The sequence below is a fragment of the Rhinopithecus bieti genome, unplaced genomic scaffold (genome assembly GCF_001698545.2).
Source record: "Rhinopithecus bieti isolate Rb0 unplaced genomic scaffold, ASM169854v2 scaffold_7649, whole genome shotgun sequence".
Taxonomy (NCBI): Eukaryota; Metazoa; Chordata; class Mammalia; order Primates; family Cercopithecidae; genus Rhinopithecus; species Rhinopithecus bieti.
In genome coordinates, this window is record NW_016805495.1 from 558,864 (window position 1) to 570,941 (window position 12,078).

A 12,078-nucleotide genomic window follows, 5' to 3' on the forward strand; every position below is an offset into this window, starting at 1 on the left:
GGCAATTGTTATTTTTAAAGGAGATCTCATTGGGCTGGATTATGGCATGCATGGTCCTGCCAGGCCCAGGGCCCACTGTCTGTCCTCTATAGGAAGATAGAGGGGCAGGGGATAGAACACTGGGTAACAATCAGGAGATCTCAGTTCAAACCCCATCTCTGTTGCCAGTGAGCTGTGTGACCCTAATGAAGTCACTCAGACTTTTGGGGTCTCAGTTTCCTTATCCACAAAGTGGAGATAATTCTATTCCTGATCTTATGGGTTGTTGTGAAGTTCTAATAATATAGCAATCCTGATAAGTAGTTTTTATTGAGGAGGGTCTTTGATGGATGGCTGAGCCAGTGGTGGTGGTGGTGGTGGGGGGCGGTCCTGGGAAGTACTGGGGGAGTAGGCATGTAGGGACATCTTGGTATTGGGAGGGGACAGTGAGGGGGACCATGGTAGAGGGAGAGAGTGGAGGAGGGAGAATTTTGGTAGAGGGAGGGAGCAGTGTGGGGAAGGGCCTGAAGAAAGGGAGGAGGGTGGGGGCTACCCTCCTGGAATCCTGCTGGCCAGCAGTCCTGCCTTAGCCTGGGCTAACCAGACCCTGCTCTCACAGCTGGCTGCACCTTTGAGGAGGCAAGTGACCCAGCAGTGCCCTGCGAGTACAGCCAGGCCCAGTACGATGACTTCCAGTGGGAGCAAGTGCGAATCCACCCTGGCACCCGGGCCCCTGTGGACCTGCCCCATGGTAAGTCTACTCTCCATTGCCATTACCCCTTCTTCTCCTTCCAGAGGCACTTCTACCCACCTGCTGTGTGACCTTGGGCACTTTACTTAACCTCTCTGGGCCCCATCTGCATTTGCATCTTTAATGACATATGTGACACTGAATGTGGCTTTCTCTCGACACTGTCTAATTGTGCATGTCAGGTAGTTTCATGTGTAATGGCAGGTTCAAGCCATTAAAGGCCCTCATGGCTGTGAGTTAAAACTCACTTCCAGTTACTCCCCTTGCTGCCTAGCTCAGGATCCAGCCCACTCCCACTCTCAGTTCTTCCTAAATCCTCCATCTTTGGGAGGCTCTCTTCAGAGATTCTTTTCTCCCAAGGAGCCCCAGAATCCTGATCTCTCCAGGACTTGAAGATGCTGAAAGAGCAGTAACATTGGGACTAGACGTGTTTAAAACCTTCCTTCCTCTGCCCTCTTCCTCGTGGAAGTCCCAGATCCTTCTCAACTTGACCTTGCTCTGTTCCTGTTTCAAGATGGGGCACCTTTGTCATCCTGAGCTCTGGATTGGGAGTTAGGAGACTAATAATATGGATTCTAGGACTGACTTCCTGCTTTCATCATGGCCCCTAGAGCACTCATTCCAGAGTCATGAAGACCTGGGCTCAAACCCTGGCTCCATCACTTTACCAGCAGTGTGACCTTGGGCAAGTCACTTAACGTCTGTGAGCCTCCATTGTCTTCACTGTAAAATGAGGCAAACAGGACTCCATTTCAGAGGGTCATGAGATGATGCGTATAAAGTACAGAGCACAAGGGTGGCATGCAGGAGTCAGTTATTTAGTTGCTATTGTTGAGGGTCTTTGGGGAAGACCTGTGGGGAGGAGGAGTTGTACAATTAGTACTCCTCTTCACTGGATGCAGAATCAACTGGGAATTAAAAAAGAATGAGACAAATAAAGGCCAAATTGTCAACTTTATTACTGATAAGGGCTGTGTCAGAGGACATAGATAGTGTGGGTATCAAATAGGCTTTCTGAGTGAATCCCCATATTCCACAGCCTGAAGCCCCTCCCTTTGCCCCATCACACTAGTGCCCAGGGTCTTTACTGCCCAGCTCACAGCATGGCTGAGATTGCATCTGTTGTCAGGGAGGGACAGCGAAGATTCTCAGTGGTCGGGCCAAGACTTGAAGCCACTAGGAGAGAAGACCTTCATGACCTGGCACAGGTGCCTCCTGCAGACTCTCACAGCTTGCCCTGCCCCTCCCCTTCTGTGCATTTGCTCACACTGTGCCCTTCCTGGGGCACTTATCTCTGCCTCTGCAGGTGTTAGTGGGTATCACAGTTTGACTTCTCTGAAAATAATCTGTAAAGGTAACCACCATGGCAGGGACCTCGTGGGGGCCTCTCCATATTCCCAGGGCCCAGCCTCAGTCTGATACATGGTTGGCACTCAGGTACAAAGCAGCTGATTGGAATTCACCTCTTACAGTCCTGACCACCCTGAGTTCACTCTACCTCTCTTGTCACGTACAAGCAGAGATATACCCAGTGAGAAAGGGGAGAGGGGAATTTAGCAATTAGTGTGAGCCTTGTGCTAGGTCTTGAGGATGTGGTGGTGAGCCAGATGGACAGTCTTTGTCCTCCTGGTTCTCACATTCTAGGAAATGGAGCTGGGGGTGGAGGGAGAAGAAAGGAGGGAGATTCACACTCAGAGATAGAGAGCAGGAGAGAAGAGAAGCAAGAGCGACAGGGACAAAGGGAGTAAATGAAAGAGAAGGGGAGGGATGCAGTGAGCGGAGGGAGAGGCAGAAGCAGCAGAAGGAGGAGGAAAGAACAAACTGTCAGATTGAAAGAGAGAGAAAGATGCACACAGCTGCTTGCAGGGAGAGGAGAGAGAAGTAGCATGAGTGGGCCAAGAGGGAGTGTATTGGGGGTTGGGAAGTGCCCCTTCCTGGATGGGGATGGGAACCTGAGTTTAGTTTACTACTGCCCTGCTGGGACTGATCCAGGAGCCACCTCCATAGGCCTTCTAGCTTACAGAGATGAATGAGATACCCTCCAGCAGAGTCCCCAGGGAGCCCTCCTGGAGCGGGGATCTGAATGAGCTTGTGTTGGCTGGCAGCCAAGCCTGGGAGGAGGCAGCGCTGGGTAGTTTCAGATGCCCTTTGGGAAGCCCAAATCCTCCAGCCAGGTCCTGAGCCAGCCTAGTCCACTTCTACTCCCCCAGTACCCAGGCTGGGTCTCTGGGGAAGGGACAGGCTGCCTTTCTCCAGGTTGGAAGTCAAGGGGATTTGTATCCCAGGAATTTAGACTCAGGGATGGGGTCTGGAAGGGAAATTGGAATCCTTTCATTCAATCTCTGTTCTACCTATTGATTCAGCTTGCGTCCTGAGACCTCACAGGCTGATGGGAGACAGACAGGCGCTTTAGTAATGACCCAGGGGCCAGGAGAGAAGCCCTTGGTGGGAGGCGGAGGGAGGGCTTTGGAAGGGGTGGCCTTTGAGGGACTGTCGTGTGCCAAGATCTTGACTCCAGGGTTGAATGACCCAGTCCCTGCCTCCAGGGATGGCTCAGAACATGGGGAAAGCTGTGGTTAGGCCGGGCATGGGCTTTGTGACCTGTAGATTGTAAGGAGCCTCCCCCCCCCCTTTTTTTTTTGAGACTGAGTTTTGCTCTGTCACCCAGGCTGGAGTGTAGTGGCGTGATCTTGGCTCACTCTGCATCCTCTGCCTCCCAGGTTCAAGCAATTCTCCTGTTTCAGCCTCCCGAGTAGCTGGGACTATAGGCGCATGCCACCACACCCTGCTAATTTTTGTTTTTTTTTAATAGAGAGACAGGGTTTCACCATATTGGTCAGGCTGGTCTCGAACTCCTGACCTCAGGTGATCCACCCACCTCAGCCTCTCAAAGCATTGGGATTACAGGCGAGAGCCACCACGCCTAGCCTTTAAATGGTTTTGACAAAGTCAGGTTTGTGTGTTTTTTACTGCTCCAGGTCTCCTGTGGGAAACAGATGCTAGGAAGTGAAGGGACTCACCCAGGAAGGTGGAGCTGGGGCCAGAACTCAGAATCCCTGACTCCTGGTGGGTCCTGATGCCTGGAGTCCTTCTTAGTGTCCCCCTGGCCCTGGCCCTCCCATGAGGTCTCCTCAGCTCCTGCCTCTTCCTCCTCTCTTTCCAGGCTCCTACTTGATGGTCAACACTTCCCAGCATGCCCCAGGCCAGCGAGCCCATGTCATCTTCCAGAGCCTGAGCGAGAATGACACCCACTGTGTGCAGTTCAGCTACTTCCTGTACAGCCGGGACGGGCACAGCCCAGGCACCCTGGGTGTCTATGTGCGCGTTAATGGGGGCCCCCTGGGCAGTGCTCCACAGAGGGACTGTCTGGAATTATTAGCTGGATCCCATGGCCCAGTGTCAGTCAATGGGCCACCAAGGCGAGCCTGGAGCTGTCAGCACTTTCTGGCACAATGAATTCACCAGGTGGGCTGGGTTCTCAGTCAGTGGGTAGCCGTGCCTGAGTGGCAGATGGATGTCAGCTTGAGGTCGGAGTGGATGAGTGGCTGAAGTTAGAATGTGTCTGCATTCAGCATCAGAGGCCACCTGTGGTCAAGGCCAGGGGTCAGTCTGGGGCCAGTCTGGGTTTAGCATCTGAGGTCATTGTTCCTAGCTGTAGCCTCTGGGCCCAGGTCAAGGGTGAGTTGGAACAGTGCTGACCTGGAAACCCTGTGTAGCTGCTTGAGGGTAACTGTCCAGGATTTGGATGGAAACTCTGGGCTCCACCTTATTCACTATGGGCGCTGGGACCCCACTCCCAACTAGCTGGCTTGGGAGGGAGCGTCAGTGTGAGCGGGGCTGACCTGCGCTAGTTGAGGCAGAGGAAGCTGAGGCCAAGCTGAAAGTGGGCACCTCCCCAGGCAAGGCTGGAGGGATATCAGTATGACAGGGGCCCTCCCACCTCCCCCAGGTGCTGTTTGAGGCCCTCATCTCCCCAGACCGCAGGGGCTACGTGGGCCTAGACGACATCCTGCTTCTCAGCTACCCCTGCGGTGAGTCCTGGCCCACTGGGGGCGCAGGGGTAAGGGGTGCGGGCGGCCGCGGCTCCTGCCTGCAGGGGGCGCAGGCCCAGCTCACTACGCGGCTCTAACCCCGCAGCAAAGGCCCCACACTTCTCCCGCCTGGGCGACGTGGAGGTCAACGCGGGCCAGAACGCGTCGTTCCAGTGCATGGCGGCGGGCAGAGCGGCCGAGGCCGAACGCTTCCTCCTGCAGGTGAGTGGGAGCGGTGACCTTGGCTGGGGGCGGGTTGGGGGGTTTGGTGGCTGCTTCTGGCACTGACTCCCTGCAGGATGCTGAGTCCCTCCTTTGTACTCCAGCACCGCGCACAGCGTCCCGGCCCTCCCCTAGCTCCGCTCTGCACTCTCTTGGGCTCCCATTCCCCAGGTCAGAGCGCGGCTCCAGGAACCTATGTCCGCGCTGTGTAGTAGGGACGGCTAAATGGGGCCCGGGTCAGAGCGAGATCGGGACCCCTCGCTTCGAGGCGCCCTTGACCCTCTCACTCTCTTCCCTGCAGCGGCAGAGCGGGGCGCTGGTGCCGGCGGCGGGCGTGCGGCACATCAGCCACCGGCGCTTCCTGGCCACTTTCCCGCTGGCTGCCGTGAGCCGCGCCGAGCAGGACCTGTACCGCTGTGTGTCCCAGGCCCCGCGCGGAGCGGGCGTCTCCAACTTCGCGGAGCTCATCGTCAAGGGTCAGCTGGCGGACGCCGGGGAGTGCCGGGACCCGCACCCTGGAGGGGCGGGGCCGGCGGCGGGGCGGGGTCTGCCCGGGGGGCGTGGTCGTGGGGGGTGGGGCCGGCAGGGTGTCGCGGGGGCGCAATCTGAAGGTGGGCCTGTGTAGATGGCAGTGGTCCACCCGGGATGAGATCTGATCTAGGGGTCGGGGCTGGCGTCGAGGGGGACGGACAGGGTCAAGGTGAGAGCCTAGAGGGGGTGGGAGTCTGGCTGTGTGACCACTGTGTTGATCCTAGCTGGCCTGCGGTCAGCTCCAGGAGGCGAGGATTTGGGGGATTAGGAGGGGCCTGAGAGAGGGGTTGTGGGATGATGGGCGAGGGCGGGGTCAGCCTTTGGAGTCAGGTGCCCCTTAGGGCCTGGGGATTTAGTGGGGGTAGGAGAGCAGGTCTGGTTGAGGGCTTAGTAGCAGCGTGAGAGGCCCTGGGAGGACGGGGAGGGATTTGGGTGTGGTGGGACGCAGAGTTGGGTGCTGGGGTCTCACAGCAGCATCGGTCCGCCCCGCCTCTCCCCCATCTCCTCGCAGAGCCCCCCACTCCCATTGCGCCCCCACAGCTGCTGCGTGCTGGTCCCACCTATCTCATCATCCAGCTCAACACCAACTCCATTATTGGCGATGGGCCGATCGTGCGCAAGGAGATTGAGTACCGCATGGCGCGCGGGCCCTGGGCCGAAGTGCATGCTGTCAGCCTGCAGACCTACAAGCTGTGGCACCTCGACCCCGACACAGAGTATGAGATCAGCGTGCTGCTCACGCGTCCTGGAGACGGCGGCACTGGCCGCCCCGGGCCACCCCTCATCAGCCGCACCAAATGCGCAGGTGGGTGCAGCCGCTACTCCGGACCTCAGTCCCTGGTGTGGGACACCTGGGTATGGGCCCAGGGCTATGGAGGGACGCATTCGAGAGGTAGCGTGGCCTGGATCTGTGCTTGTAAACCTTTCTAAAACATTGCGATTTTTCTTTAACCCTTGTTTTATCAAAGATGATGATAGCTAATACTTTACTTTGTATCAGGCACTTAAACATATCTGTGTGTAGACACACACACAAGCCCATATTTATAGATTTAAAACTTACAACACCACCACGATGTAGGTGCTCTTGTCATACCCATTTTACAGATGTGACTGAGGTACAGAGATGTTAAGTGACTGGCCCAAGAGCACACAACTATTAAGTGGCAGAGATGGGATTGGAACTCTTGACTGGCTGGCTCCAGAATCTGTGTTCTTAATTCTACATCTAGATAAAATAAGCAACTAAATGCCATCAAATACAAGTGTGTTATATATTCTAGCTGGTTTCTCTTGTCTGGGCATTGAGCCTGAGGTCTGCTCTTCCTTGTTAAAAAGGGCAAAGCAGCTGTTGGAGGATAGTACACCTGTGCCAGATGAGGGTCTTTTTTCGTTTAATCAGAAGAAAAATTGAGAACACAACAAGTTTTTCTTTTTGTGACTTTAGTGTTGTTGTTGTTATTGTTATTATTTTTCCTTTTGAGACAGAGTTTTGCTCTGTCACCCAGGCTGGAGTGCAGTGATGCGATCTTGGTTCACTGCAACCTCCGCCTCCTGGGTTCAAGTGATTCTCCTGCCTCAGCCTCCCAAGTAGCTAGGATTACAGGCATGTGCCATGATGCCCAGCTAATTTTTGTATTTTTACTGGAGACAGGGTTTCACCACATTGGCCAGTCTGGTCTCAAACTCCTGACTTCAGGTGATCCACCCACCTCGGCCTTCCAGAGTGCTAGGATTACAGGCGTGAGCCACCGTGCCTGGTCTAGTGTGTTTTTTTTAATGGACTTATTGAGATAAATGTGGATTCACATGCAGTTGTAAAAAAAATACAGAAAGATTCTCTGTGCACTTCACCCTATTTTCTGCCTTGGTAACATGCTGCAAAACTATAGTATGATATCACAGTCAAGATATTCACATTGATAAAAACCACAGATCTTATTCAGACTTTTCTAGTTTTGCTTGTACTTGTTTGTGTGTGTGCATGTGTGTATGTAGTTCTGCACAGTTTATCACATGTGTAGGTTTGTGTATTCACCACTACAGTCAAAATACTGAATAGTTCAATCCCCTTAAGGACTCTTTTATAACCACATTCACCTCCCTTTCTTCCTTTACTCCCCAACTTTTGGTAGTCACTAATCTGTCCTTCATTTCTAAAATTTTGTTGTTTCAAAAATATTATATGAATGCAATCAGAGTATATAACCTCTGGAATTGGCTTTTTTTGGGTAACAGCTTTATTGCAATATAATCCACATCTCATACAATTCAATCCTTAAAATGTACAATTCAGTGGTTTTCAGTATACAGTAGTCCCCATGTACCTGAGGTTTCTCCTTCTATGGTTTTAGTTACCTGTGGTCAACTTGGGGCTTGAAAAGGTGAGTACTGTACAATAAGATATTTTGAGAGAGAGAGATCACATTTATGTAACTTTTATTATAGTGTGGTGTTGCAATTGTTCTATTTTATTATTATTGTTGTGAATCTCCTACTGTGCCTAAGGTAGAAATTAAACTTTATCATAGGTGTGTATGTATAGGAAAAACGTAGTTTATCTAGGGTTCAGAACTCTCTGTGGTTTAAGGCATCCACTAGGGGTCTTGGAATGTGTCTCCTGCAGATACGGGGGTACTACTGTATTGACAGAGTTATACAACCATTAACACAATCAATTTTGGAACATTTTCATCACCTCAGAAGGAAATTTTGTACTCTTTAGCAGTCATCCCCATTTCACCTGAACACCTCTAGCCCTAGGCAACCCCTAATTTCCTTTCTGTCCTTATGGATTTGCCTCTCAGTGGACGTTTCACATAAATTGAATCATAAAATATATAGTCTTTTCTGACTGGCTTCTTCAATTTATTTTATTATTTATTTATTTATTATTTTTTAAGACGGAGTCTCGCTCTGTCGCCAGGCTGGAGTGCAGTGGCTTGATCTCGGCTCACTGCAACCTCCACCTCCTGGGTTAAAGGGGTTCTCCTGCCTCAGCCTCCCGAGTAGCTGAGACTACAGGCACCTGCCACCACGCCTGGCTAATTTTCGTATTTTTAGTAGAGATGGAGTTTGGCCGTGTTGGCCAGGCTGGTCTCGAATTCCTGACCTCAGGTGATCCGCCTGCCTTGGCCTCCCAAAGTGCTGGGATTACAGGCGTGAGCCACCGCACCTGACCCTTCTTCCATATAGCATGATGTTTTCAAGGTCTATCCTCATTGTAGCATGTATCAATATTCCATTCTTTTTTATTGTTTAATAATATTCCATTATATGAATATATCACAGTTTATTTGTCATTCATCAGTTGATGGAAATTGGGGTTGTTTACATTTTTTTAGCTATTATGAACAGTATTGGTATATTTGTGTACAGGTTTTTATATTGATATATGTTTTCATTTTTCTTGAATATGTACCATATATATCATAAGATATCTCTGTGTTTATTCATTGAGGAACTGCTGGACTGTTTTCCAAAGCAGCTGTACCACTTTAAATTCTTACTACTAGTCTATGAGAGTTCTACTTGCTCTGCATTCTTGTCACCACTTGTTATTATCTGTCATCTTATAAGCACTCTAGTGTATATGAAATGGTATCTCATTGTGATTTTGATTTGTATTACCCTGATGGCTAATGATATCGAGCATTTTTTCATGTGCTTATTGACCATTTTGATATCGTCTTCTTTGTAGAGATGTCTATTCAGAGTGTTAAAAATGACCAATTTGTATTTTTTTTTATTTTATTTTTTTGAGACGGAGTCTCGCTCTGTCGCCCAGGCTGGAGTGCAGTGGCATGATCTCAGCTCACTGCAAGCTCCGCTTCCCGGGTTTACGCCATTCTCTTGCCTCAGCCTCCTGAGTAGCTGGGACTACAGGCGCCCGCCACCTCGCCTGGCTAGTTTTTTTTATTTTTTAGTAGAGACGGGGTTTCGCTGTGTTAGCCAGGATGGTCTCGATTTCGTGACCTCGTAATCCGCCCGTCTTGGCCTCCCAAGGTGCTGGGATTACAGGCTTGAGCCACTGTGCCCGGTCATGACCAATTTTTAAATTGGGTTATTTGTCTTTTTATTATGATTTGTAATTGCTTATATATTCTGAGTAGGCCTGGCACGGTGGTGGCTCAGGCCTGTAATCCCAGCACTTTGGGAGACTGAGGAGGGCAGATCACTTGAGGCCAGGAGTTCGAGATCAGCCTAGTCAACATGGTGAAACTCAGACTCTACTAAAAATACAAAAATTAGCCGGGTGTGGTGGTGGGCACCTGTTGTCCCAGCTACTCAGGAGGCTGAGGCACAAGAATCACTTGAACCCAGGAGGTAGAGGTTGCAGTGAGCTGAGATGGCGCCCCTGCACTCCAGCCTAGGTGACAGAGACTCTGTCTCAAAAAAAAAAAAGAAGTTATTTATATATTGTGGACACTAGATGCTTATCAGATGTTAATGTTTGCGAATACTTTCTCCCATTCTGTGGATTATATTTTCTTTTTCTTGATAGTTTTTTTTTTTAAGCATGGAAGTTTTTAATTCATCTATTTTTTTCTTTTGTTGTTTGTGCTTTTGATGTCATACCTAAGAAACCATTGCCTAATCCACAGTCATGAAGATTTACTCCTGTGTTTTTTTTCTAATAGTTTTATAGTTTCAGCTATTACATTCAGGTCTTTGATCCACTTTGAGTTAATTTTTCAAACGTGGTGTGAGGTAGGGATCCAACCTCATTCTTTTTTTTTTTTTTTTTGAGATGGAGTTTCACTCTCGTCACTCAGGCTGGAGTGCAATGGTGCAATCTTAGCTCACTGCAACCTCTGCCTCCCAGGTTCAAGTGATTCTCCTGCCTCAGCCTCCTGAGTAGCTGGGATTACAGGCACGCACCACCATGCCCAGCTAATTTTGTATTTTGGTAGAGACAGGGTTTCACCATGTTGGCCAGGCTGATCTCGAACACCTGACCTCAGGTGATCCACCTGTTTCAGACTCCTAAAGTGCTAGGATTATAGGCGTACGTGGCCAACTTCATTCTTTTGTATGTAGATCTTCATTACCATTTGTTGAAAAGTCTGTTCATTCCTTATTGAATTACCTTGGCACTGGGATTGATTTCTTTCATTCAGCGTAGTTTCCTTCATCCAAGTTGTGTATATCATTAGTTTATTACTTTTTATTGCATGGTGTGGAAATGCCAGATTGTTTAACCATTCACCTGTTGAATGACATCTGGGCTGGTTCCACTTTTTCATTATTACAAGTAAAGCTTCTGTGAGCATTCACACACAGGTTTTTGCATGAACATAACTTTTCATTTTTTCTGGGATAAATGCTCAAGAGTACAGTCAATGAGTCATATGGTGATTGCATGTTTAGTTTTATCAGAAACTGCCAGAGTGGCTGTGTTGTTTTATATTCTCACCAACAATGTATGAGTGATCCAGTTTTCTGCATCCTTGCCAACATTTAGTGTTGTCGCTATTTTTTATTTTGGACTTCCTGAGAGGTGTGTAGTGATAGCCCATCATGGTCTTAATTTGCATTTCTTCAGCATCTAGTGCTGTTGAACATTTTTTCTTTTCTTTTCTTTTTTTTTTTTTTTTTTTTGAGATGGAGTCTCACTGTGTCGCCCAGGCTGGAGTGCAGCAGCATGATCTCAGCTCACTGCAACCAGCAATTCTTGTGCCTCAACCTCCCAAGTAGCTGGGATTACAGGTGCATGCCACCATGCCTGGCTAATTTTTGTATTTTTAGGACAGATGGGGTTTTGGCATATTGGCCAGGTTGGTCTTGAATTCCTGACCTCAACTGTTCTGCCTGCCTCAGCCTCCCAAAATGCTGGGATTACAAACATGAGCCACAGCACCTGGACGAACATCTTTTCGTGTGCTGTTTGCCATCTGTATATCCTCTTTGGTGCATTGTCTGTTCATGTCTTTGAACGTTTTCTGATTGGATTATTCTTTTTTCTTTTTTTGCTGTTAAGTGTTGAGAGTTTTTTGTATATACTAGGTACCAGTCCTTTGTTAAATTTGGAGTTTGTAAATATTTCCTCCCAGTTTGTAGCTTGTCCTTCACCCTCTTTATATGGACTTTCACAGAACTATTTTCAGTTTTGATGAGGTTCAGTTTATAAAATTTCCCTTTTATGAATTGTGGTTTTGGTATCAAGTCTGAAAACTCCTTGCCTATCCCTGTCTCCCAAAGATTTTCTCCTTTTTTTCTTTTTTTTTTTTAATGCAGAGTTTTTCTCTTGTTGCCCAGGTTGGGGTACAATGGCATGATCTCAGCTTACTGCAACTTCCGCCTCCTGGGTTCAAGCGATTCTTCTGCCTCAGCCTCCTGAGTAGCTGGGATTACAGGCATGTGCCACCACGCCTGGCTAATTTTGTATTTTCAGTAGAGGCGGAGTTTCTCCTCATTGGTCAGGCTGGTCTTGAACTCCCGACCTTAGGTGATCCGGCCTCCCAAAGTTCTGGGATTACAGGCATGAGCCACCGCACCCGGCCTCCTGTTTTTTTTCTAAAAGTGTTATAGTTTTACATTTTACGTTTAAGTTCATGATCTATT

At 49.3% G+C, this 12,078-nt stretch overlaps 1 protein-coding gene across 1 annotated transcript in view; it reads left to right on the forward strand.

Annotated features, from left to right (window-relative positions):
* PTPRU (protein tyrosine phosphatase receptor type U) overlaps positions 1-12,078 on the forward strand; it is a 90,275-nt gene that overhangs the window by 18,674 nt on the left and 59,523 nt on the right. The window contains 7 exon segments of the mRNA XM_017872707.1: positions 599-730; positions 3,894-4,123; positions 4,125-4,189; positions 4,676-4,761; positions 4,868-4,983; positions 5,285-5,459; positions 6,026-6,319. Coding sequence (XP_017728196.1) covers positions 599-730; positions 3,894-4,123; positions 4,125-4,189; positions 4,676-4,761; positions 4,868-4,983; positions 5,285-5,459; positions 6,026-6,319 — 1,098 coding nt within the window.